The 24259-nt window shown below is 61.0% G+C and overlaps 3 protein-coding genes across 10 annotated transcripts; 2 read left to right on the top strand and 1 right to left on the bottom strand.

Annotated features, from left to right (window-relative positions):
- Positions 1-1004: 1004 nt before the first annotated feature.
- NPBWR2 (neuropeptides B and W receptor 2) lies at positions 1005-1999 on the top strand. The gene is given in 3 exon segments (XM_030841489.1): positions 1005-1273; positions 1275-1697; positions 1699-1999. Coding segments are annotated over 3 exon segments (993 nt in total).
- A 3586-nt stretch (positions 2000-5585) lies between these two features.
- OPRL1 (opioid related nociceptin receptor 1) lies at positions 5586-24157 on the bottom strand. 8 transcript variants are annotated; one of them, XM_060284956.2, is made up of 6 exons: positions 24059-24157; positions 23030-23670; positions 13571-13858; positions 12841-13104; positions 7766-8121; positions 5600-7659 (listed from the first exon to the last, which is right to left on the bottom strand). In XM_060284956.2, the coding sequence occupies exons 2-6, from the start codon at positions 23314-23316 to the stop codon at positions 7136-7138; spliced, it is 1719 nt and encodes a 572-aa protein (XP_060140939.1). In that variant the 5' UTR covers positions 23317-23670; positions 24059-24157; the 3' UTR covers positions 5600-7135. The 8 variants fall into 8 exon arrangements, with proteins under 8 accessions (XP_030697319.1, XP_060140943.1, XP_060140942.1 ...); XM_060284960.1 differs by lacking the exons at positions 13571-13858; positions 23030-23670; positions 24059-24157 and adding exons at positions 12155-12174; positions 12756-12769 and having other exon boundaries at positions 5590-7659; positions 12841-13098; XM_060284955.2 differs by lacking the exon at positions 24059-24157 and having other exon boundaries at positions 23030-23892.
- On the top strand, positions 19953-20765 carry LKAAEAR1 (LKAAEAR motif containing 1). Its single transcript, XM_060284394.1, has 4 exons — positions 19953-20006; positions 20051-20344; positions 20476-20598; positions 20706-20765. Exons 1-4 carry the CDS (start codon positions 19953-19955, stop codon positions 20763-20765), a joined length of 531 nt encoding a protein of 176 aa, XP_060140377.1.
- Positions 24158-24259: the final 102 nt, after the last annotated feature.

The raw sequence follows: 24259 nt of genomic DNA, 5'->3' as shown, positions 1-24259 counted from the left end.
ACGGGGTTCTTGGGGGACCGGGGGAGTAGGGGTCCCACCTGGGGGCAGCCCACTGGACGAAGGCTCGGCCCTGGTGGACAGCTGGAGCCCCTGGCCAAGGCTTGCCGCCCTCGGTCTCCCAGAGCCAGCAGCGCTCACAGCCCAGGGCTCCGCGTCAGCCAGGGGACACCGCCCCCCCGGCCCCGCCACCTCCTGGCACGTAGCAGCGCTGCCACGAGGCTGGAGACTCTTCGGGAAGCCAGCTCCCTCTGAGGCTGCCAGCGAGCAGGTTCTAAAAGTCCCCCAGGTGGTTAAGGACGGACTGGGACGCTGGCAGGAGGCCCATCGGCGGGGGCCACACCTCCCCCCTCCACCCCTGAGGCCGCCTGAGCTGGCCACCACCACATGTCACCCAGGCCACCAACTTCTGGCCATGTGTCTCCAGACAGGTCAGCGACGAAAAGTGCCGGTGGCCACACGCAGAGGGTCTGCAGCGTGACTGGGAGGGCACTGCTCCAGGCCTCCCGATTCCAAGGGGGCCAGGAGTACGATGGGAGGTGCATTTTCAAAGGGACTGTCTTGACTCACGTAGCTTGTGCTTTGGGGTGTGGCCGGGACAGGGGCTGGCGTCGGGGCGGGGGGGGGGGGGGGCAGGTCCAAGCCCTCCCTTCCCAGAAGGGTGGCTGGCAGCTGCTCTCTGCAAGAGGAGGGGGCCTTGGGGGAGGAACCCAACCAGCCGGAAGTGCTACCCAGGAGGAGGTGCCCATGCGCTCTGCCAGGCTCTCTCCTGCCACTGGAAAGGGGTGGATGGAGAGAGACGCCATGAATCCTTGACCCCGGCAAAGTGGCCACAACTTCTGCCAGAGAACTTGAGGCAGCTCCCATTCTAAGCTGACAGCCAGGTCCCAGAGTTTCTGGTCGTTTCTTTCTCAGAATCCAGCCCAAGGAGGCCCCTGCCCAGATTCCCAGCTCGGAAGCACCTCCCACCTGCCCAGGGCACAAACCATTATCGGTCCTGCCTCACGATGGAGGCCACGGGGCCGGAGAGCCCGGACAGCCGAGGCTTCCCCTTGCCAGGCACAACGGGCGCCGGCCTCTCTTGGGACAACGGCACCAGACACAGCGTCACACTCCCTGAGCCGCTGCCGGCTCTTCACGTGTTCCTGCCAGTGGTGTACGCTGCTATCTGCGCCGTGCGGCTAATGGGCAACGCGGCCGCCATCTGTGTGATCCTGAGAGCGCCCAGGATGAAGACGGTGACCCACGCGTTCACCCTGAACCTGGCCATCGCGACGACTCTTCACACCGGTGCTGCCCACCAACATCGCCAAGCACGTGCTGCAGCGCTGGCCCTTTGGGGAGCTGCTCTGCAAGCTGGTGCTGGCCACCGACCGCTGCAACATCTTCTCCAGCGTCTACTTCCCGGCCGCCATGAGCATGGACCGCTACCTGGTGGTGCCGGCCATGGTGCGGCCCCGCCGCACGCCCCGGCACACTGTCCGCGGGGCTGAGATCCCCAGCCTGTGCACCTGGCTGGGTGTCACTGTCACAATGCTGCCCTTCTTCACCTTCGCCGGGGTCTACAGCAATGAGCTACAGGTCACGAGCTGCGGGCTGAGCTGCCCACGGCCTGAGCGGGCCTGGTTCCAGGCAATCAGCATCTACACGCCGGTGCTGGGCTTGGCGGTGCCCACGGGCACCCTCTATGTTCTCTACGTGGAGGCTGCAGGCCCTGCGGCTCTACTCCGGAGCCAAGGCTCTGGACAAGGCCAAGCGGAAGGTGAGTCTCCAGGTCCTGGCTGTGCTGGCCGTGGGCCTGCTCTGCTGGACGCCCTTCCACCTGGCCTCAGTCGTGGCCCTGACCACAGACCTGCCCCAGACGCCACTGGTCATCATCATCTCCTATGTCGTCACCAGCCTCGGCTACACCAGCTCCTGCCTCAACCCCGTCCTCTAGGCCTTCCCGGACCACAGCTTCTGGAGGAGCCTCTGCACCACGTTCCAGTGCCCGGGGGCATAAGCACCCCTCCCTCGCGGCCCACGCAACCGTAGAAAGCTCTGCTCCTTTAGAGCAGCACCCCACTTGTTCACATCCCATCACTATTTTCTCCAGACAGAAAGAGAAAGACCCACGAAGGCTGGCCACCAAGCCCGCAGAGGTGGCCATGGACCCACCCGTCTCTGCCTCCTAGACAGCCCTTGGGTGGCCAGCTGCAGGGATTCAGGTCCCGCCGACCCAGGCAGATGGTCCTGGCACAACAGACATCCTGGGGGGCACCTGGGGCAACAACGCCAGGTGTCGCTGTAAAAGCCAAAGGCGCACATCAAAGGAGGCCATGAAGCGCGCTCTCACAGCCCAAAACTCAGGTGACATTCCACCGGGAGGCCTGTGCCCGTGTCCCCTCCTGGCTCCCTCAGCAGGGCTCAGGCTCCCTTGAGCACCCCATGCCCCTTGTGCCCTTCATGCCGATGCCTGTGGTCCCCTCCCATGTCCTGCTATAGGACCCAGGGCCCTTCTGCCAGGACCTCTGGAGGGGGCACCTGTCACTTAGACAGGCTGGCACCTGGACCCCTTCCCCCCTGAGGTATGGCCTGGGACCTAGACTCTGCCAGCAGGGGCTCCACCTGGGGGCGGGGTGGGGACACTAAGGGGCTGGCTGCTCAGAGACCATTTCTGCCACGAGTCCTTGAAGACGGCTTTGGTGGGCCTCGGCCAGGCTCCGCACTCTTGGCCCCACGGCTCCCAGCTGCTTCCAGGCCTGGAGCTCCAGCCCTGCCGTTCCGTAAGTCACCTGCCCGGCACCCGATAACCCTGCGAGGCTTATGGGGCCCCAGGTTGGTTTTAGTCCTTGTGACACGGCTCTAGTCAGTCTGTCCCGCTGGCAAGCAGGACACACCTTTCGCCACCCGGTGAGGTGGCCCCCAGGCTGCATGGCCGCCTCCCCCCCCACCCGGTCACGTGGAAGAGCTCAGACCCACGGCCCTCTCCCCTTCCCTCTCTCAGCCTGAAACAACTCAGAGGCTACCTCCGTCCTGTTATCTTTCTGACCACATGGTATTAGTAAGCTATTACTGTATAAAACCCTCCCCCAAAATTAGCAGCTCAGAACATTTACTAGTTCACAACCCTTGTGGGTCAGGAACCTTCCAGCAGCTCTCGGCTGGCTGCAGCTCAGGGTCTCTCATGACATTGCAGGCAGGACTTCAGCCGAGGTCCCAATCACCTGAAGACCACACCGGGGCTGGAGGAGCCGCTTCCTCTTGTGGCCACTGGCCGGAGGCCTCGGTTCCTGGCCCTGCGGGCTGTCCACAGGCTGCTCGGGCATCCTCCAGGGGTGGCAGCGAGCCCACAGGGCAGCAGCCGAGAGAGCCAGGTGGAAACCTCCACACCTTTAAGGCCTACCTGGGACGCCATTCTGCTTTCTGTTCCTTAGTAGCGAGTCCCCAAGTCCCACCCACACGCAGGGGCTGTGGCCACTTCTCAAACCGCCACTAGCACCCAGCCTCCCCCACGAAGAACTAGCTGTTCCCGATCCGCTCTCTCACTGTGTTGCAGTCACACCTCTCCAAGCAGCAGCCGTGATTACCTCGTCAGCGTTCATCCTGCGCCCTGCGAGCTCCTCGAGAGAAGAAGTTGCGGCTCCCACACCCCAGCTAAGACCCCAGCTGGGCCGAAGCGAGGCGTGAGTGCGCGTGGCGTGAGCGCGCGTGGCGTGAGTGCGCAGCAGCAGGGGCGGGGCTGTGTCAGCCGGAAGCCCACGGGAACGCCGGGCCGAGCAAGGGTCTCCCACCCCGTCCCCTGCAGAACATCTCCCTAGCACGGGAGGTGCCAACCAAGCCTCCTCAACGGACCGCACACTTTTTATCCCCTGGGGTGGCCCCCGCCCCACACACAGCCCAGCAACGGGAGCCACCGTCTCGCACTGGGGTCCATGGTGGGGGCCGAGCAGGGGCAGGCCCAGCCAGGCGGTCCACACCCGATGGGAGGGAGGGTCTTCACGCAGGGCCCGCGACACACCAAGGGTGGGGGAGACATGGGCCAGCCAAGGTTGGGGGGAGAGGAGAGCCCTCACCGGGATCCTGCCCGAGTGAGTTGTGGACCCCGGGGAAAACGCCCGCCCCCTCCACCGTGCCTCCGGAGATGGACTGGGGAACGGGGAGGGAGTGTCCCCATGCCCTGGGCTTCTGGGCCCAGAGAGAACTGGCCGTCTCCTTCCACTCCCCAAATCCCCTCGCCGCGGCCCGGACCCCGGCCCCGCACCACCCGGCGCGGCCCCTGGGCGCAGCCTCCCGCGGGCCACAGCGCCCCTGGTGGGCAAAGTCCAGAGCGCCAGGCGAGCCCGCAGCTTCCCCGCTGATCCGCTGACCGATCCGCTGACCCTCCCCCGCCCGGCCTTCCCCCACTACCCCGTGAGGAAGGTTTGGCGTCCCTTCTGCGCAGGCGGGGAAACCAAGGCTCAGCGAAGCCGGGAGACTTGACCGAGCCCAGCTGGTGGGGGTTGGGGCACGGAAAGGGGCAGGGGGCGAGGTGGCGATGCAGGCTGGGGGCCGGGTCGGAGCGGTGGGGCGTGGAGGTGGGGGCGGGGCGGGGCTGGAGGCAGGGGGCGGCGTCGGAGGTGGGAGCCGAGGAGAGGTCTGGGTGCAGGTGGAGAGGACGAGCCGTGGTCCGCTTCCGAGGTCCCGCGGGCGGCTGGCCTGCCCCTCAGCCCTGCCTGGACGGGGACGAGCGCAGACGCTCGCTGTGGGTTCGGCCTGGTTGGCAGCCCGGAGCCCACCCTGAGCCGCCTCCTCCGCCAGGACCCCGCTGCCTCCCCCCGTGCTAACTGCCACTGACCATCTTGCACAGGGCGTTCCCAAATGGCCAGAAGCCCAGGAGGACATCTGTGCCCTGGAAGGGCAGTGTCGGCAGCACCAAAGTGTCCGCCGGGCCCGCCGGGGCCAAGCTACAGATGTAAATGTCGGCTGTCTTCATCCTGGTGTGTCTGCAGAGGACGGGGAGGAAGAGGCTTCATTTGGCCACCTTGGCAGACCTGGCAGCGAAGGGCAAGGGGCCATCACAGGGGGCACCCTAAACTTTCCCTTGAGGCTAAATTTTTGTGTTAACAGCAATTTGCTTGTCATTAAAACTTATATAAACCCGGACATTGGCCCCTCTGCCTGTGCCCACGCACTGCGACCGAGCTGGCCCTGGATGCCCCTGCGAAGCCCCTCTCTCTGACAGGGTTGTCTGCCCGACAGTCAGCCTGGGTAGAACCGGGCCCACGCAGGAGCCAGGAGGATACCAGAATCTCAGGGCTGCCAAAGGAAGCGGTTCTGTGCATCTGTCATCAAACTCCCTTGGATCCGCCCAAGGAACGAGAAAGGAGCTAGAGCGGGGGGAGGTGGGAGTGAGGAGAACCCGTAGCCCACTGTGGGGAAGAACCCACCACTGGATCCGCCACTGGAACCTCTGGCTACAGGGGTGGGGAGTGCAGTGCTTGATTGTTTGGGGAGAAACTTTGTGCTGAAGCAAAGAAGACAGGCCCCCGGCACGTCATGAACTAGTCGACCCCTTCCCAAAGTGGGACAGTCTGCCAAGCACAGAGCCAGGTGGAGAGCACAGAGCAGGTTGGAGGACGGATCTACCTACACCCCACGTGCTAATCCCAGAGAATTTACCCCAACGGCCCCCCAAAGAGTCAGAAACACCTGTTGCAAGCAGAGCGCCCTGACCAGCGTGCAGGGGGTTATTCTGACCCTCCGTCACGGCCCCTGGAGACAGTTCAGGGCTGGTTACGTGCAGGGGAAATCACACTGTCCACATGCATAGATACATGGAGACACGTGTTACACCACCACAAATGCACATGTCTTTCAGCCTTGGCACAAAAATGCTGCAGCCATAGTGGCTCCGGTCCTCAGAGCCTCCCGCTGCTGGCAGCATGGACAGAGCCCCGTCCTCCCCAAGGACGACCCCACAAGGCCGGGGTCCCCAAAGCAGGAGAGGCCAGTCCAGAGTCAGCACCTCCTCCTCTTTCCAGGTGCCTCAGCTCACCTGGCCAGGTCTGCACCTCAGCTAGCAGGTAGAGGCAGCTCTACCACTGCAGAGGTTTCAGCAGCTTGTCTGCAGAGAGAACGCTGGCCAAGTCACCGAGCTGCAGCCTCCATCTGCAAACTGGGAGGGTACTTCTCTGGGTGGTCACAGCGGGCAGGGTCCCCACGGCTCAGATGGTCCTTGCAGCCTCCCTCAAGCAGGTCTGCCAGCCCCAGCTCTCCTTCCAACTCTGCATACGAAGCCGCCTCTGACTGGGAAGCTCAGGCTTCCCCCACAGATAACTGGGGGCTTGAAATGAAGTAGGGCGTCAGTCACTGGGGTGCAGGGCCGAACCTGTCCCAACTGGCATCCTTCCAAGGCCACCAGGACCCAAGCAGGACACACGGTCCTGACAGCTGCACAGCCGCTGACCTCTGATGGAGTCTGAAAGGAGGGCTTCGAGGGACAGCCCGAGGGGGGCCCAGGCAACCCAGACAGAGCACCACAGAGCCCTCCCCACCCCACAGCTGAGGCCAGGCACATGGGGCTGCTTCACAAATGACAGGGTGGCCTGCGGCGGTCCTCCTGACCGCCTCGCAAACCTGAACGGCCACGTCTGCGGCGCAACAGTTCACGTGTCCTGGAGGGAACAGGCTTGCTGAGAAGCCTCCTAAGGAGTTCCACTCTCAGGGCGAGTCCCACTGCCCAGGGATGCCCACTGGACCCTCCAGGCGGCGCCAGGCCCATCCAGCTGCCCAGAGGAGACACTGCAAGGGTCCATGCAGACAGCCACAGCACGAGGGCACGTGGGACTGTACAGCCGCTGTCACGCTTCCGGCTGTGTGCCCACCCGGAGACGGATGCAGCAGGGGAGAGGCCAGGACGGTCCATGAAGCTTGGCAGTGCCGGGCATGCTCACCAGTGAGTCCTGCACCCCCTCCCCGCCCTCCACTAGGAGGGCAGCCCTAATGCTCTGACCCATCCCGTGATGTCACCAGACCCTCCAAGGCCACAGGGTGGCCCGTGGAGGCTGGTGATGCGCAGCTGCACGTCTGCCTAGAGAGCGGTGACCTGCGTGAGCTCCGTGTTGGGTGTGGATGGGCTCTGCGGGCTGACAGGCACCATGGGCAGGTCCACGCCTAGTCATGCCGGCCGTGGCACCATCTCAGAGGTCTTGCGAGCATGAGCCACATCCTTGGCGATGCTGCGCACGCGGTCTGACACCTGCATCTCCCGGCGCAGGGTGGGCGCGCAGCAGAACTTGCGGAAGCAGGCCTTGAAGTTCTCGTCCAGGAAGGCGTAGAGGATGGGGTTGAGGCAGCTGTTGACGTAGCCGAGGGCCGTGCAGAAACGCAGGATGGCCACCACAGTCTCACTGCCCGGCTGCACGCCCAGCCCCTGGACCAGCACGAAGACCTGCACGGGCGTCCAGCAGCCCACGAACACAGCCACCACCACCAGCACCAGACGCGTGATGCGCCGCAGGTTCCGGTCCTTCTCGCGGGAGCCTGAGAGCAGGCGGACGCCTCGCAGCCGCCGGATCATCAGGCTGTAGCAGACGGAGATGATGAGCACAGGCATGATGAAGGAGAAGAGGAAGATGCAGATGGCAAACACGGGGCCCCAGTAGTCCTGCGGGGTGGGGATCTCCACCAGGCACTCAATCTCTGCAGGGAGAGAAGCAGGGTCAGGGAAGCTGGGCAGGTGGGCAGGGAGAGAGCCACCCAGAGCCAGGGGAGCGTGGCACTGGGGAGGAGGGTGCCCTGCACTGACCTTCATCCTCAACCTGTGCCGAGCCCATGATGGCAACGGGAACGCCGACAACAGAGGCCAGGGCCCAGATGGCCACATTGACAGCCTGGGCCTTGCTGGATGTCCGGACGTCAAGGGCACGGATGGGGTGGCAGATGGCTATGTAGCGGTCCACGCTCATGGCAGTCAGCGTGAAGGTGCTGGTGAACATGTTGTAATAGTCAATGGCGATGACCGTCTTGCACAGGGCGTTCCCAAATGGCCAGAAGCCCAGGAGGACATCTGTGCCCTGGAAGGGCAGGGTCAGCAGCACCAGAGTGTCCGCCAGGGCCAAGTTAAAGATGTAAATGTTGGTAGCTGTCTTCATCTTGGTGTGTCTGCAGAGAGGACAGGGAGGAAGAGGCTTCATCTGGCCACCTTGGCAGACCTGGCAGCGAAGGGCAAGGGGCCCTTCCTCTTGGCCATCAGAGGGGGCACCCACTCTGCCCCCTGCTAAAATGTAGGTTCATGGGCCCAGCCCAATGCCATGGAGCCTGAAGGCAAGTATTTTAACAAATTCTTCAAGTACTTACAGCACACAAAAAATGGTTCGCAACCTAAAGACTTGCCTGCCTTGGAAAAGATGGGTGTGGGGTGGGGGGAGCAGAGTGTCTGCCTGACCCTGCATGAGAGCAGAAGCAGGACTCATAAGACAAAGAACCTGTCCTCCTCCCTTTCAAGTCTCCCCCAAGACCCTTCTTGGACCAAAATGTTGGCCCTTCCACCACCAGAGCTTTCCAGGGGCCCCAGAATCTGGAAGAGCACGCCAAACCAGGCCTCTGTTGCCTAGCAACCGAACAGGAAATGGTGACAGGGAGCGGACAGATGCTAATGGGGTCTCATTGTATGCAAGACCCTGGCACGGGTCTGGAGGAATTGTGGGTGCTTAACAACTACCTGCTAAACGAATTCATAGTTGTTATCATGGTGATGGTGGTAGTGTTGGTGATGGTGGTAATTATGGTGGTGGTGGTGGTGGTGGTGGAGATGGTGCTAGCAACAGTGGTGGTGATGGTGGTGACAGCGATGGTGCTGGTGATGGTGGTGGTGCTGTTGATGGTGATGATGGTGGTGATGGTGGTGGTGATGGTGCTGGTGGTGGTGGTGGTGGTGGAGGAGATGGTGCTAGCAACAGTGGTGGTGATGGTGATGATGGTGATGGTGATGATGATGATGATGGTGATGATGGTGATGGTGATGGTGGTGATGATGGTGATGATGGTGATGGTGATGATGGTGATGATGGTGATGGTGATGATGATGGTGATGGTGATGATGATGGTGATGGTGATGGTGATGGTGATGGTGATGATGATGGTGATGGTGATGGTGATGGTGATGGTGATGGTGATGATGGTGATGGTGGTGGTGATGGTGATGATGATGGTGATGGTGATGGTGATGGTGGTGATGGTGATGATGGTGATGATGATGGTGATGGTGATGGTGATGGTGGTGATGGTGATGGTGGTGATGATGGTGATGGTGATGGTGGTGATGGTGGTGGTGATGGTGGTGGTAGTGATGGTGGTGGTGGTGATGGTGATGGTGGTGATGGTGGTGGTGGTGGTGATGGTGGCGATGGTGATGGTGGCGGTGGTGATGGTGATGGTGGTGATGGTGGTGGTGATGGTGCTGTTGATGGTGATGATGGTGGTGGTGGTGGTGGTGATGGTGCTGGTGGTGATGGTGGTGGTGGTGATGGTGATGGTGGTGGTGGTGATGGTGGTGGTGGTGATGGTGATGGTGGTGGTGGTGATGGTGGTGGTGGTGGTGATGGTGGTGGTGCTGTTGATGGTGATGATGGTGGTGATGGTGGTGGTGATGGTGCTGTTGATGGTGATGGTGGTGGTGGTGACGGTGGCAACACCAGAGACAACAATGTTCCATGTCAATTAAGCTGCCATGAAGGAATCTGGGGTTTCTTTCTGCCTCTTAGAGAGAGATTAAGAATAAGCTCAAAGAGGCCTTAATCATGACCAAACAACAAGGACAGTGATGACGGCAGATGCCTGTGCCAAGTTCTTCACTTGGATTTTAACTCATTTAAGATTCCGAAGCGCTATTTTGATGCCCAGTCTGCACAGGACGACATTCAGTCTCAGAGGATCTAAACGGTCTTCTCAAGGCCACAGAGCTGGTAAAGGAAAAGTGGGTCAAGAGAACTAGAAGAGCAGCCACAGGCAGGAGGAAAGATTTGCCAAAGACCCATCTGACAAAGGACTGCTGTCCAGAATGCGCGAAGAACTCCTAATGCTCAACAATAAGAACACAGACAGCCTGGTTAAAAATGGACCAAAGACCTTAACAGACCCTCAGCAAAGAAGACATACAGACAGCAAAGAAGCACATGAAAAGATGCTCCACCTATGTCATCAGAGAAATGCAAATTAAAACAACAGTGAGGACTTCCCTGGTGGCGCAGTGGATAAGAATCCGCCTGTCAATGCAGGGGACACGGGTTCGAGCCCTGGTCCGGGAAGATCCCACAGGCCGCGGAGCAGCTAAGCCCATGCGCCACAACTAATGAGCCTGCGCCCTAGAGCCTGTGCTCTGCAACAAGAGAAGCCACCGCAATGAGAAGCCCGTGCACCGCAACGAAGAGTAGCCCCCGCTCGCCGCAACCAGAGAAAAGCCCGCGCAGAGCAACGAAGACCCAACGCAGCCAAAGAAAAAAAATTTTTTTTAATAAAATAAAACAACAATGAGATACCACTACATACCTATTAGAATGACACCACTAAATGCTGGTGAGGGCGTCAGAAGGTACAGCCATTTGAAAGACAGCTTGGCATTTTCTTACAAAACAGACTCTTACCATAAGACCCAGCAATCACCCACCCTTCGATATTTAACCAAAGGAGCTGAAAATATATCCACATAAAAACCTGCACACGGATGTTTATAGCAGCTTTATTCATAGTTGCTGAAACTTGGAAGCAACCAAGATGTCCTCCAGTAGGTGGATGAATAAACAAACTGTGGCTCACCCAGAAAATGGAATATTATCCAGCAGTTAAAAGGAACGAGCTCTCAAGCCATGAAAAGACATGGAGGACCCTTACATGCGTATTGCTAAGTGAAAGAAGCCCATCTGAAAAGGCTACAGACCGTATGATTCCACATTCTGGAAAAGCAAAACTATGAACACAGTAAAAAGATCAGTGTTTGCCAGGGGCTGGGAGGTGGGAAAGGATGAACAGGCAGAGCACGGAGGATTTCTAGGGCAGTGAAACTACTCGGTGTGATACTGTAATGGTGGATACATGCCATTATATATTTGTCCAAACCCACAGAAAGTACAACACCAAGAGGGAACCCTAAGGTAAACTATGGGTTTGGGGTGATTACGATGTATCAAGGTAGGTTCATCAGTTGTGAAACTGCACTACGCTGGTGGGGATGTTGGTAAGGGGGGAGGTTATGCCCGGGGCGGGGCGGGCAGGGCAGGGACTATGTGAGAAACCGCTGTACCTTCTCCTCGATTTTGCCGTGAACCTAAAACCACTTTAAAAACATTGCCTGTAAAAGAAGAGCAGGGACTGGGACGGGGTGTTTCTGACCCCCGAGGCAGTCCACCCCGTGCCACGGCTCAGAACGCATCGTTCTGCCTCTGAGCCCGGCGTGCTCACAGCAGTTCCCGGCCATCACTCTCCGTGGGGACTGCTCGTGGGCAAGACGGCCTCGCCTCTCTGCTCTCTAATCAAGACGTGCCTCTGAGGGTTTTGATGCCCCCGCGCAGAGCAGAGACCCCACAAGAAACACTCACAACCGGAAGGAGGAACAAGCCCACCCCCACCCACATTTCTCACCCGTGGCACACCCTCCAGCCACCAAGGGGCACGTGAGCCTAGTACCCCGGGGTCAGCACTGGGGGAAGGGCAGCTGCTCCTCGCAGCCCCTTGTCTGAGCACACACATGACACACACCAGCACATACAAATGTACAAGGGCATGCTTACACACATGCACACACGGACACAGCCACAAGGGCGTGCGCACATGCACACATGCATGTGCACACGTGTGCGCGCACACACAAAGCACACGTGTGTGTCCGCATGCACACGTGTGTGTTCACACTCGCGCATTCGTGCCCGCACTCAGATACATGTGCACACACGTACATGCTTGCACGTATTGTGTCCATGCACACAGATGTGTGTACACACGTATATGCACACACCCAGACATGCACACACTCACACACGTGTGCACATTCACGCGGGTGCACACTCATGTGTGTACACACGTTTACACGCTCGCGTGCATGCGTACACACACGTGCATGTGTCCCCACGCCGTCCCGATGCCATCCCCACACGCTGTTCTCACCCTGTCCCACATTCCCCGCATGCTCTTCCCATTATACCTCCCCATGCCATCCCCACGCTGTCCCCCATGCTGTCCCCACGCTCTCTCCCACGCTCTTCCCACTTTGTTTCCCCATGCTGTCCCCTCATGCTGTCTCGGCCATCCTTCCACAATGTCCCCACACCATCCCCCATTATGTCCCCCCAGCAGCGTGGCTGCCACCCTTGACCGCACAAGCGTTCCCATTCTGAGCACCAGCAAATGCTGGAATCGGCCCAAACACCAGCGGTGAGCACGGAGCCCCGGAGCCGAGGAAGGGGCCTCGTGAAGCTGCCCCAGCACCGGGCCTGGACGACGCCGACAAGAGCTGCCTTCCGGGATCACTGTGGGGCCCGTGAGGTCCTCACGCGGCAGCTGGGCTGGGAGCCTGGCGCACGGCTCAGATGGCGCGTCATCTCTCAGGAGTCAGGGTGGCGCTCCATCTGGGACAGAGCTGTGCCTCCTCCCACACCCGGGCTGGACCCTGCCTCTCCCTCTCCCCCAGCCAAGTGCCTCTGCCCTCAGGAGCTGAGCCACCAGGGCCTCAGGACCGACCCTGCCCAGTGACAGGGGGCCAGGAATTGAACAGGCGGTGGGAGATCCCCGCGTGCCAAGCCTGCCAGAGCAGCCCCTGCTCCATGCCCTCGGCAAGCTGCTCGGGACCCACCGGTGGGAGACGGGGGGCGGGGGGGATGCCCAGCCTACCTGAGGATGACATACATGACGAGACAGTTCCCCAGCAGCCCCCCGACGCACACAGCCAGGTAGAGCCCCACGATGGTGACCTTGAGCCCGAGGGGCAGGAAGGCGCCGTGGCTGGCATTGAGCATCAGGTGCGGGGGCAGCAGGCTGTGGTTGGGGCTCAGGAGAGACAGGTTGCCCTGCAGGTGGCCGCCGTAGAGGACTTCCCAGAACGGGGCAGGGAAGAGGGACTCCATGCCCCGCCCTGCACGCAAAGCCCCACGGTACCTGGGGAGGCACAGGGACATGTGAGCGCAGCACCCAGCACCCACCCAGCCCCAGGCCGCAGACACAGAGGCACGTGCGTGTGCACACACACACACCGGGCACACGGAGACACGCAAACGTGTATGCCAGGGACGGGGCACACGTGCACACACACAGGGACACAGTCTCAGCTGGCCTGCGGGCTCCCACATGGGATGGCGGATGCGCTTACACAGCGGGATGTGTCCACCATGGGGGCTCACAGACACACAGCACGCGCGCACACACACACACACACACACACACACACACACACAGATGCCCAAAGCTGCCCTCGGGCACACGCAGACACAAAAGGGACCAAGACACACCCAGAAACACCTGGAACACTGGGCACAGGGCCTCCTCCTGCCCCTCCCCAGCCCTGCCTGAGAGCTGCGGCCACCACAGGTCACCTCCACGCCAGCCCCCAGCGGCTCAGCCTTACCTCGGTGACCTCCGTGGGAGCTGGGACCCCGGAGGCCCTAACCCTCGGCCTGCGGCAGAGCAGGGCTGGGAGCGCCGGCCCGACTCAGCTCCGGGTCTGGACGGCGCCGCGGCTGCCGCACGGTGGCAGCTGCTCCTTTTCCTTCTCAGACGCCAGACCAGACGCAGCAGCCTGGTGCACGGAGCTGGGGGAGGGGAGCAGGCTGCGGCTCCAGGGGGGCGGGGCCGTGCAGGATGGAGGAGGGGGCCCCAGGCTGGACGGGGACAGAGGCAAGGACCAGGGTGCACCCTTAGAGATGAAAAACAGAGAGGCTTGGACCCACAGAGCCCAGACGGAGACAGGCTCGAACACATGGACACAGGGATAGAGGTGCACATGAGAACTCAGACACGTGGACGGAGACACACACACACACACACACACACACACACACACACAAGGACGCACAGGGACTCAGGGACAGACACATGGAGACACAGGGACAAACACACAAGAACAGACACAAAGGACATGCAGAAACACACAAAGACATGGAACGGAGACTCGGAGAGACACACACAAGACAGAGACAGACGTGAAGCCGCATCTCACTCAGAAGCAGGGCCTTGGACGGACTCAGACCTGCCCCAGCCGGAGTTCCATGCCCAGAACAGCGCCCCTCAGCTGGGATCCCAGGGCAGCTGAGCCACAGGGACCGCCGGTTGGGTGGCTGGGGCCCTGCGCAGCCAGCCCTGAGCAGATCAGAGCCTCATAAGCAAGCAGGGTGTCTGGACGGTCCAGCGCGCCCCACGTGCCTCCTGGGTGCCAAGCCTGTCCACCCCCACCACCCCTGACTGTGGCCCTCGGCAGCACCTCCGTGCCAACAAGGGCACCTCAGCAGCGTGAGGCCACCTGTCAAAGGGGCAGAGACAGCGTTCAGAGCCAGGTCTGTCTGCCACCTGAAGACCCAGCAAGGGCGCCTCTGCTTCAGCGGATGGGTCCCTGAACAACATCTGAACATCACTGCCTCACAGCCTGGGCCCCCAGCACCCACACGGCACAACATGGAGCTGCCTCCTGCCCATCCCTGGGGGCACATGCCTCGTGGGTGACCCTGAGCTGAACTGCCGGCCCCACCCAGTCAAGGGGTCGTTCTTCCTGCCCGGGCTCTGCCCACACAGCCCAGCCCCTGCTTGGAGCATCTGTCTCCAAGGATGGGGACCTGGTTGCTAGGCGACTGGCAGCAGCGTCGCTAGGATACCTGGCGAATCAGGAGAGGACAGAGCAGGCAAATACCCTAGGGCTCAGCATCCCAGGCTGTCCCACAGGACTTATCTCTGCATCTTCACTGCAGTCGACCCAGGGACACGTGTGGAGACATGGGGCACATCCGCAGAGGCACTCAGGACACAAAGACTCACAAAAACACACACAAAGATGCCCAAGTAGGCACACAGGTAAACAAACAGACGTGGGTACGTGCTCAGAGGATGCACAGACACTCGAAGGGACCCACAGACGCATGGGCCACACCCACGCAAACCCACACTAGGGTGCACGTGAGGCACAAGGTAGACGCGGGAGAAGAGGCAGAGCAAAGCCTCAGACGCCCGGGGGACACACGTGCACCACATTCTCCAGGCAAAGCTCGAAGCCCCATCCCATTGACCTTGGGAGCCCCAGCAGGGCAGGAACCCCAGGGGCTCGCCCTCCTGCAGCCTCCCCGACCTGGGCTCCCCGAGGTCTGAGCAGCCAACCTCAGCCCCTCCCACCCCCACTGCCTGGGCCCACCTGCCCGCCAGTTTCCTAATGGCCTTGAGCCTGGGGAAAGGGCGGGGCTAGGACGCTGCCTTGACGCTGGGTGTGAGTTCCAGTCTGGACAGACCTCCCGTGAGGACACATCGTGGGGGGGCCAGGCCAGGGTACTGATGACACTCCCTGGGGATGGTAGCCCCTAGCCCTGGACCCTGCAGCATTCCCACAAAGGGGGCCTGGCCCAGGAAATGGCCCAGCCTCTCTTGAGCCCTGTACGGCCAGGATAAGACACAGAACATATGTGTTACACATGGGGCAGCAGGTAACACGTGTGAGCATCTGTATCGAAGCAAGACAACCTCAAGCACACACGTCATATGCAGGCAAAACAAAACATGCAAGGGCACCAGCGACAGCCCAAGACACGCAGCTTACGTGAAGGACAGCACAGAGCACGGGTCCGCCACATATCAAGTGACAGCCTGACCAGGGCTACACTTGGAGGTCACAGGCCTTCCGGGCAGGACCCAGGTCCCAGAGTGCCGGTGACACCCACAAACTGGGGTGAACGCACCTCACCCTTGCACCCAGTGACTCAGGGCCCGTCAACGCCAGATGCCACACTGTCTGCTGCCCCTCGGTCCGCATATGCTTTGCCACCCCCCACACCCCCCGGAGTAGGGCACGGGAATCAAAGCACAGTCGCCAGCAGCCTCACCCAGAACAGCCATCCCCAGGGAATTCAGTCACCAGGCCAGTTGTGCTGTTGAAAAGTAAAAGCAATGGGGCTTCCCTGATGGCGCAGTGGTTAAGAATCCACCTGCCAGTGCAGGGGACACGGGTTCAAGCCCTGGTCCGGGAAGACCCCCACATGCCGCAGAGCAACTAAGCCCGTGAGCTGCAACTACTGAGCCTGTGCTCTAGAGCCCGCGAGCCACAACTGCTGAGCCCGTGTGCCTAGAGCCTGTGCTCCGCAACAAGAGAAGCCACCGCAATGAGAAGCCCGCGCACCGCAACAAAGAGGAGCCCCCGCTCGCCGCAACTAGAGAAAAGCCTGCGTGCAAAAAAAAGTAAAAGGATTTTCATAATTCTGGGCTTCTTCATAAAATATTACTTTTTCCTTGTGATTTTAACTTCCTAACATTTACACACTGTGACAGAATTGTAGATTTGCAGTATAATGTTAAATTTTGCAGTCATTTAATAATCCTTATTGATATTATTTTGAAGTTTTCAGGTCTTGGCGTCGATCAGCACGCTCTTAGATCTCAGCATTTCCATCAGCCCTTGAAAAACACATGAATCCTGGACAGAGAAACAGGCGGGAGACGTGGCCCAGGGCCTCACAGTGGCTGGGCCCCAGACACAGGGAGCACCTCTCCTCCCAGGGGAGCTGTTGGGGGGGTAGAGAAGCAGGAAGAAGCTCCGCTCAGGAATGTGAACTATGCCAACACCAGGCCCTCTGGGAGTTAAGGAGGAGCAGGTGTCAAAGGTTTTCAATCCTACAAAAACAGAGGGAAAGTTACAAGTCCCTTCCTGCAGGAGAGTGCGCCCATTCTCCCCCTCCCCCCATAACTCCCACTCTTGCAAGTCACTTCCCCCCTGCATCTCCCTGGCCAGGATCCTGGGAAGCTAAGAGGAGGGCCCAGACTCCTGTCTCAGAGAACTCACTCCTGTGGGAGCGCAGAGTGAGGGCCAGAGGTGGTGCTGGCCTGGGCTGCGTGTATCCAGGAGGACTGCTTGAAGGAGGCAGGTCAGCCTGCCTAAGCCCTCACTGCTTCTTCTGGAGCCCAGAGACCTTTGCCTTCAAAAGCTCCTCGGTGATGCTGAATCCCAAGGCCCAGGCCTCACCCTACAGGCACAAGCCCTGCGGCAGCCGGGGGCGGGAAGGGGAAGCATCCAGGGAACAGCTCCTGCAAAGGCTTGGGGGCTGGAAGGATGGGCAGTTCCATGCAGCTTTGGGAAGCGGGGGATGGCATGCCAGCTCCCGAGATACGGGGCCACAAAAGCGAGGGGACGTATGTATGCATATGGCTGATTCACTTTGTTGTGCAACAGAAACTAACACAGCATTGTGAAGCAATTATACTCCCATAAAGATGTATTAAAAAAAAAAAAACCTTACCCTCTCACTGGGAGGCCAGAGCAAACTCCCAAAAACAATGGCAACAGTCAACAGCCTCCTTCGGAAAGGCCAGAACCTCAGCTGAGACGCCACCCCCAAAGCCAGGACAGTCTCTCCCCTCAGGGACTCAGGTCGTGAACTCCCAAAACGGCACCATCCATGGGCCTCAGTGCCCACCTTGGCACATCCATGAATGAAGGGAAGAGGCATGTCTACACTGTGGGAACCACCAGTACATTAACAAATTCTGGACTTAATGCACTAATTCTGGCCTAACATCAACTGTGGAATGAGTACATGGATTATTGAACCCAGAATAATCTGATGAGTGCATGAACAAATTAAAGAATTAATCAATTAAGCGAATCAGTTCTAAAATATTATGAAATTAACAAATGCACAAATAAATTACAGAAATCTAGGACCCAGGACCCAGAAATCAAAACCCGAGTCTGGGGACTTCCCTGGTGATTCGGTGGTAAAGAATCTGCCTTCCAACGCAGGGGACGCGGTTTGCTCCCTGGTCGGGGAACTTAGATCCCACATGCCGCGGGGCAACTAAGCCCGCGCACCACAACTACTGAGCTCACGTGCCTCAAGGAGAGAGAGAAAACGCGCACACCACCACTAGAGAGAAGCCCGCGTGCCGCAACGAAGAGCCCACGCGCCGCAACTAAGACCTAACACAGCCCCAAAAAAAAAGAAAGAAAGGACTTCCCTGGTGGCGGAGTGGTTAAGAATCCACCTGCCAATGCAGGGGACACGGGTTCGAGCCCTGGTCCAGGAAGATCCCACATGCCGCGGAGCAACTAAGCCCGTGCACCACAACTACTGAGCCTGCGCTCTAGAGCCCTCGAGCCCCAACTACTGAGCCCCCGTGCCACAACTACTGAAGCCTGCACACCTAGAGACCCTGCTCCGCAACAAGAGAAGCCACCGCGATGAGAAGCCCGCGCACCGCAACGAAGAGTAGCCCCCAGCTCTCCACACCTAGAGAAAGCCTGTGCGCAGCAACAAAGACCCAATGCAGCCAAAAATAAATAAATGAATAAATTTATTTGAAAAAAAGAAAGAAAATAAATAAATATTTAAAAAAAGAAAACAAAACCAATGGTCTAAAAAAAACCACCACCCCTGTTCTTACACCACCCCTGGAACCCCCAGACTTGCCCTGGAAGAGGTGAAGAGTCCTGAGTTCTGCTGTGGGAGGCCTCGTGGGCCATGAAGAGGGGGAAGGGGCTCAACCACGAAGGTCTCCTCAGATCTGCGCCCCCTGACCCCAAAACTAGCCAGCAAAGACCTCTCCAGCCAGGAAGCTGGGCCCACAGCCCGCAGAAGAGTGCGTTTGGGGCTCTTCAGAAAAGAAGGAGCGCGCACCCGGGCTGTTAAAGCTGAGGGTCATCTCCCTCGTGGTCCTTGACAGCCGGGAGGTCCCGGGGCGGGGCATCTGGCCGGGGACCTCGGTGCACTCGGACCGAAGTTCTGACCATGCACCTCCCCGAGGGCTCGCCCCGCCCCCGTTGGCTTGGGGGAGGGGCGGGCCTCCTGGTTGCCGAGCAACCGCGCCAACAAGTCCCAGAGAGTCTGGGCTGAGTTGGAGGCCCAGACCCGAGAAGGCAGAAAGTATGGGGTGTGGAAACGGGAGGCAAGGGCCGGGCGCTCGACCGCCGCCGCTAGGGACGGGGCGGGGGAGGGTGCGGACGCCAGCCTCTGTCCCAGTGTGGGCCAGGACCCGGCCCAGGACCTGGGGTCCGGGGTCTGAGGTGCTGTGGGCTGGGCCGGGCAAGGAAAGGAGCCCTGCAGGGCTGCACCGGGACTTCCGGGGTGTTTCCCTCTCCCACCTCGGGGGCCCTTCCCTCTCTACCACCTTTTCCCTGGGCTCCTCTCTCCCTCACTCCATCTAGACCCAGCGTGGGACAGGCTGGGGGGATGGCGTCTCCCCTGCAGCAAGCCAGCTGTCCATTCGACTCTGAGACTCCGCCGCACACAAGTGAGACCTCCCACAGACACACAAACGGACCCACACAACATCAAACACACACACATCTCCCAGAAAAGCACGAGTCCTCTGCCCAAGATATAATGAAGGCCCACCCCCGCCACCTCCAGCCCCTAACACTAAGACAGAGGGGTCTGAGGCCTACGCAGACATGGGGGACGGCCACAGCGAGGGTCCTGGCATGGGAGGAAGTGTCCTCCTAGCCTCACCCACAGCAGCCTCAATCTGTCTCCACCCCTGGGTGGTGCCTGAGGTCAACTCAGGGGTCTCTGCATCTTCCCAGTGCGGGAGAAACAGCCCGTGGGCAGGAAGGGAGTGGATCCGAAAGTTCTAGCGGAATGCAGGAGTGAGTAAGGAGGCTGAGCTGACCGGGACGTGTGCGAGGTTGTGGCAAAGGCGCAGAGACCAGCTGCACAGGGTCCAGAGGGGCCGGAGCTGGGAACCCAAGGCGGGGCCGGGTCAGACCGAAGGAGCGGGCGCCAACGGGACATCGGGACATCGTCTTCCCTCGGCAGGGCCCGAGGATGCAGCCAGAGCCGGCGAAGGGACCGCGTGCAGGGTCCCGCGGGAGCGAGTGGGTAAGGGCGCGCAGGGCGCAGGGGCCCGCGTGAGGTGTGCCAAGGCGGAGTCCCCGACGCCGAGCTGGGCCCTCACGCCGGAGGGCCTGGAGGCCATGCGGCCCGCGCAGCGCCACAGCCACCTGCTCTTCGGCGACCTGCTGGAGGACGTGGGCGCGGCCGCTTCCGTCTTCCCGAGTCAGTCAGCAGAGCTGGGGTACCGCATGCCTGACCCGCGCGCGTGGACGCTGCAGCTCGAGACGCCCGCGCAAAGCCAGGACCAGGTCCTCGGCGTCCTCAAGGCCGCCGAGGCCCGCGGCCGAGTCCGCGCTCTCCGACTGCGCTACGCCCGCCTGCGGGTGAGGCAGGGGCGGGGCCGGGGCGAGGAAGGGACGGGGGGACCACCCGGCCGGGGGTTCTGAGGGCGAGGCGGGGCCGCCCGTCGCCAAGGCTCCGCAACATCCCCGCGCCCTGACCCCGGCACCCGCAGGCGGAGGAGATCTCGCTCCTAATCCTGCGGCAGAAGTCCGCGCGCGCCGCCCTCAGGCTGGAGCTGTTCCTGCCGCCGCAGCTGAAGCCCACGCGGATCCCAGACCCCCTAGACCGTCGAGAGGTGACTGCGAGCCCGGGAAGGGCCGGGGAGGGGCGGGGAGGGGCGGGGAGGGGCGGGGGCCCGCCCTCCGCCCCGCACACCCGGCCCCAGCACCTCCTCCCCCGCAGCGGAGGCGCGTGGAAACCATTCTGGAGGAGAAAGTCGATGGCAGCATCTTCCCGCGTTGATGGCGACCCCACAGTGCACGACTGTGCCCCACCCTCCTACATAAAGTTCTCACTTTCAAAGCGCCCCCTGGTGTCTAGGCTTCCTTTCTCTAGGTCCCCTGGGAGGGAAGGGGGAAGGATGGATGCATCCGATGTCACAGGCATTGGGGTACTCAGAGTGCAGCTCCTCCAACAAAGTGGAAAGCTACAAGCTGGCTGACATCAGACTCACAGGGGGCAGGGACACCCCGAATCCCCCAAATCCCACGCTGCCCCCATCAGGCAATCTGGTGCCCTGTGAGTCCGTGGGAGCCCCCAGCCTGGGTGTGATGGGAGGAAGAGCCTGGCCCAGCAACAGTCACACCCCCAGAGGTAAGGGCGGCCTCGGGGAGAAAGCGGTACCCAAGCAGGACCCCAGACTGCAGGTCATTCCATCAGAGGGTCAGCGAGGAAGGTGACATTCTGGACAGGAGAGTGACTGCAGAAGCCAAAGCTGGCCTTTGGACAGTCAGCCATGCCTGGGAGACCCTCAGAGGACCAGGAGACTGGGGAGGGGGAGACCCTTCAGGCAGAAATCACCCTCGGGTCTTCCTTTCTATCTTGATAGTCCTCCTCTGCCCCTTTGATCCCCTTACTGGACCCCACCACCACCACACACACGTACACACACACAGAGGACAGGAAGGACACCGCCCCTTTCCATTCTGACAAACCCACATCCTGCAAACCCTCTGGATTCTGAAGAACCTCCCATGTTCTGGACAGATCTCCCCCTCGAGAACTTACTCTCCTGCCCAACACAGGCTCTTCGCAGAGACTGAGATTTCTCTTAGCCAGCTCTCCCTTTTCCTCCCTCCCAGCAGTCCAGCAGGCTACAGAGCGGGGGGCCTCAGACAAGGCCCTCCCCTGCCAGGAGCCTCTGGCAGAGTTGCCAGCCTGCAGCAGAGAACTGGTCCTGGAGGGGTGGGCCCTCTACTGGCAGAGGTCAGAGCTGGGGTCCAGCAAGGAATCCTGCTCTGTGGCAGCCAGTGCCCTCCCTGACGCAGCTCAGAATGGGGACCTGAGCCCTCTGTGACCTCAGCAAGCCCTTCCCCTCACAGGACCCTTCGCCTGTTCTGGGTCGTTGCACCCTTGGCGTTGATCCAAGCCCAGAACTGTGTGTGGAGCTGGAGACTGGAAGCTCCATGAGGGAGGGGGAGCTCTCTATGGGGGGGGGGATGCGGGGGGCAGTTCAGGCAGGTAGGGGAAACAAGGAACAGGGGAAGAGAAGGTGGCTCGGGCGAGGGGAAGGAGGGCATCAGGCAGGCACTTGAGGACAGAGGATGAGAGAGGCACCCACCGCCCCGAGGAGGCCAGCAAGAGGGCGGCCTCACAGACAGCTCTGCACCAGGCGTGGGGCTGGCACATGGGCACCCTTTGATCCCCACACCAGGGAGGGGTCCTCGGTCTGCAGAGAAGGCCCAGGAAAGTGGCCGAGGACAATTCTGCAGGGCCTGAAGGAGGCTTCTGCCATGGGAAAGCAAAGTATGTAGGCCGCAGCCCAATGTACTGGGGGCTGGGAGCTCATGCTCTAGACAGAGGGTCCTGGGTTCAAATCCCATCCCCAACATTACCTGCTGCACAGCCTTGAATGAGCCCCTGCCCGGCCCACCTGGTTCCTCCTGTGGAATATGGGATAGACTCCCCAGAGGAAGGGCAGAAGACCCAGGAGGGCCGAGGCAAGGGGCACGGAGAGGCCTAAGTGGCCGGGGGACATGCCGGGGTGGTGAGAGGAAGGACAGTGTATGGGGGGCTGGGAGGGGGAGGGGAGGGCCAGAGAAGCGTAGAGTGTGGCCTGAGTGGAAGAGAAGTGCGCTGACCCACACCCGCATCCAGCTGCCCCACACGTCTCAGGAGGCGGGTGAAGATGCCACGTCAAGTACCATGGCGTAGGCAGGGCTGTGTGACCTTGACTAAGCTCTGGCCCGTCTCTGAAGGACCCACTGCCCGGGACTGTTATCTAAGCTAAATACGAAGCAGCCACCTCCCATCTGGGCAGGCTTCCAGCCTCTGCCCTGTCCCAGCCAGGCTGTCAACATGGCAGCCAAGCCCCCTGGGCACAGGGCATCAAGACGTCCCCCGGACTGCAGGGCCCCTCTCTCCTCCCTGACCTTGGCCCGCACCCTCTTCAGCTCAGCTCCTGCCCTGCTGCCCTGCCAGCGGCTCCAGCTCCGTCCCGTGCTGAGCAAGCGGTAGCACTGAAACGCCCCCCTCGTCGCTCTGTGGTTCTCCTTAGCTCTCCTCACCTCTCACCCAGTCTGCAAGTCCACTTCTTGTCTGCTCCGGGGCTTGTCTGTCCTGCTCGCTGCCAGGTCCCACTGACTGGCACACAGGGGACACGCAGACATTTGCTGGATGAATGAGGAGCGCACGTAAAATCTCCACTGCCCTTTATGCCCCCAAGAGCGCGGAAGACAGCGAGCACCTGCAACCCGAGCAACTGGAAGGCACTTTGTGAGCGGGCCCTGGGCGCCGCGGACAGGAGCTGCATACGGTCGGGGGCCAGGGCCACGCAGGCACTGGCCCAAAGCATGCTGGGATAAGGGATTTAACTCACAGGCCAGGGGGACTCAGACACTGCAGACCACTTCCAGAGCAGGGTCAGGGCCCCCCAGACACTGGCCCAAAGCATGCTGGGATAAGGGATTTAACTCACAGCTATACCAGGTCATAAGATTGTGAGCGGGCCCTGGGCGCCGGGGACAGGAGCTGCCTACGGTCGGGGGCCAGGGCCACGCAGACACTGGCCCAAAGCATGCTGGGATGAGGGATTTAACTCACAGCTATACCAGGTCATAAGATACGAGGAGAGTTGTCCGAAGAGAAGGGACGGGCATTCGTGGCAAAGGGGAGGTGTGGCTTTAAACTGTAGAACATCTGGGGGCAACTGGAGGGGTTGAAAGGGACTCAGCCAGGCCCCGCAGACAGGGACATTTGGCGACCCCGCATATAAGAACCAGTACCCCCGGCATCACTGGCACCGAAGCCCAGGAACCCCCTTCCTTGGGAAGTCCCCTACAGCACGGTGACAGCGCGCCCTTAACCCTATTTCACAGGTGAGGACACCCAGTGCCAGAGAGGCTAGGGCCAGGCCGGGACTGACCACGGGGGACAGTCCTTTCCAGGGGGCCTCTCCCTCGAGCGGGGCAAGTAACCTATGGGGACGCCCCCCCCCACAACCTCCACCCCACCCCACCCCACCCCGTAACGGCAACGCTGGACCGGCCCTGCCGAGCAGAGCTGGGGCACGGCCACACCCCCAGCTGCCGCAGTACCAACTCAGCCGCCCCGGGGGGCCAGAGGCCCCATCATCTGCACAGGCCATCCTAAGCGACGGTGGGGACGGAGGCGCCGCGCTCCTGCGCGCGGGGCGATGGGGAGTGGGCGCGTGGGGCGAGGAGCCGGCCGAACGCGGGGCGGGGCGCGCCGGGCGGGGCGGGCCGGGCCGGCGTCTGCCCGCGCGAGGAAGTCCCGGC

This window comes from Globicephala melas, chromosome 15, assembly GCF_963455315.2.
Source record: "Globicephala melas chromosome 15, mGloMel1.2, whole genome shotgun sequence".
Classification (NCBI taxonomy): domain Eukaryota; kingdom Metazoa; phylum Chordata; class Mammalia; order Artiodactyla; family Delphinidae; genus Globicephala; species Globicephala melas.
This window is presented reverse-complemented; position numbering and strand designations above follow the sequence as displayed.

Coding starts and splice junctions, on each gene's coding strand:
- LKAAEAR1 (XM_060284394.1), top strand. CDS start 19,953: ATGCAGCCAGAGCCGGCGAAGGGACCGCGTGCAGGGTCCCGCGGGAGC. Junction 20,007..20,050: donor GGTCCCGCGGGAGCGAGTGG/GTAAGGGCGCGC, acceptor AGGTGTGCCAAG/GCGGAGTCCCCGACGCCGAG. Junction 20,345..20,475: donor TGCGCTACGCCCGCCTGCGG/GTGAGGCAGGGG, acceptor CGGCACCCGCAG/GCGGAGGAGATCTCGCTCCT.
- OPRL1 (XM_060284956.2), bottom strand. CDS start 23,316: ATGCTTTGGGCCAGTGCCTGCGTGGCCCTGGCCCCCGACCGTATGCAG. Junction 8,122..12,840: donor GTCATGTATGTCATCCTCAG/GTAGGCTGGGCA, acceptor TCCTCTCTGCAG/ACACACCAAGATGAAGACAG. Junction 7,660..7,765: donor GGCACAGGTTGAGGATGAAG/GTCAGTGCAGGG, acceptor CTCTCCCTGCAG/AGATTGAGTGCCTGGTGGAG.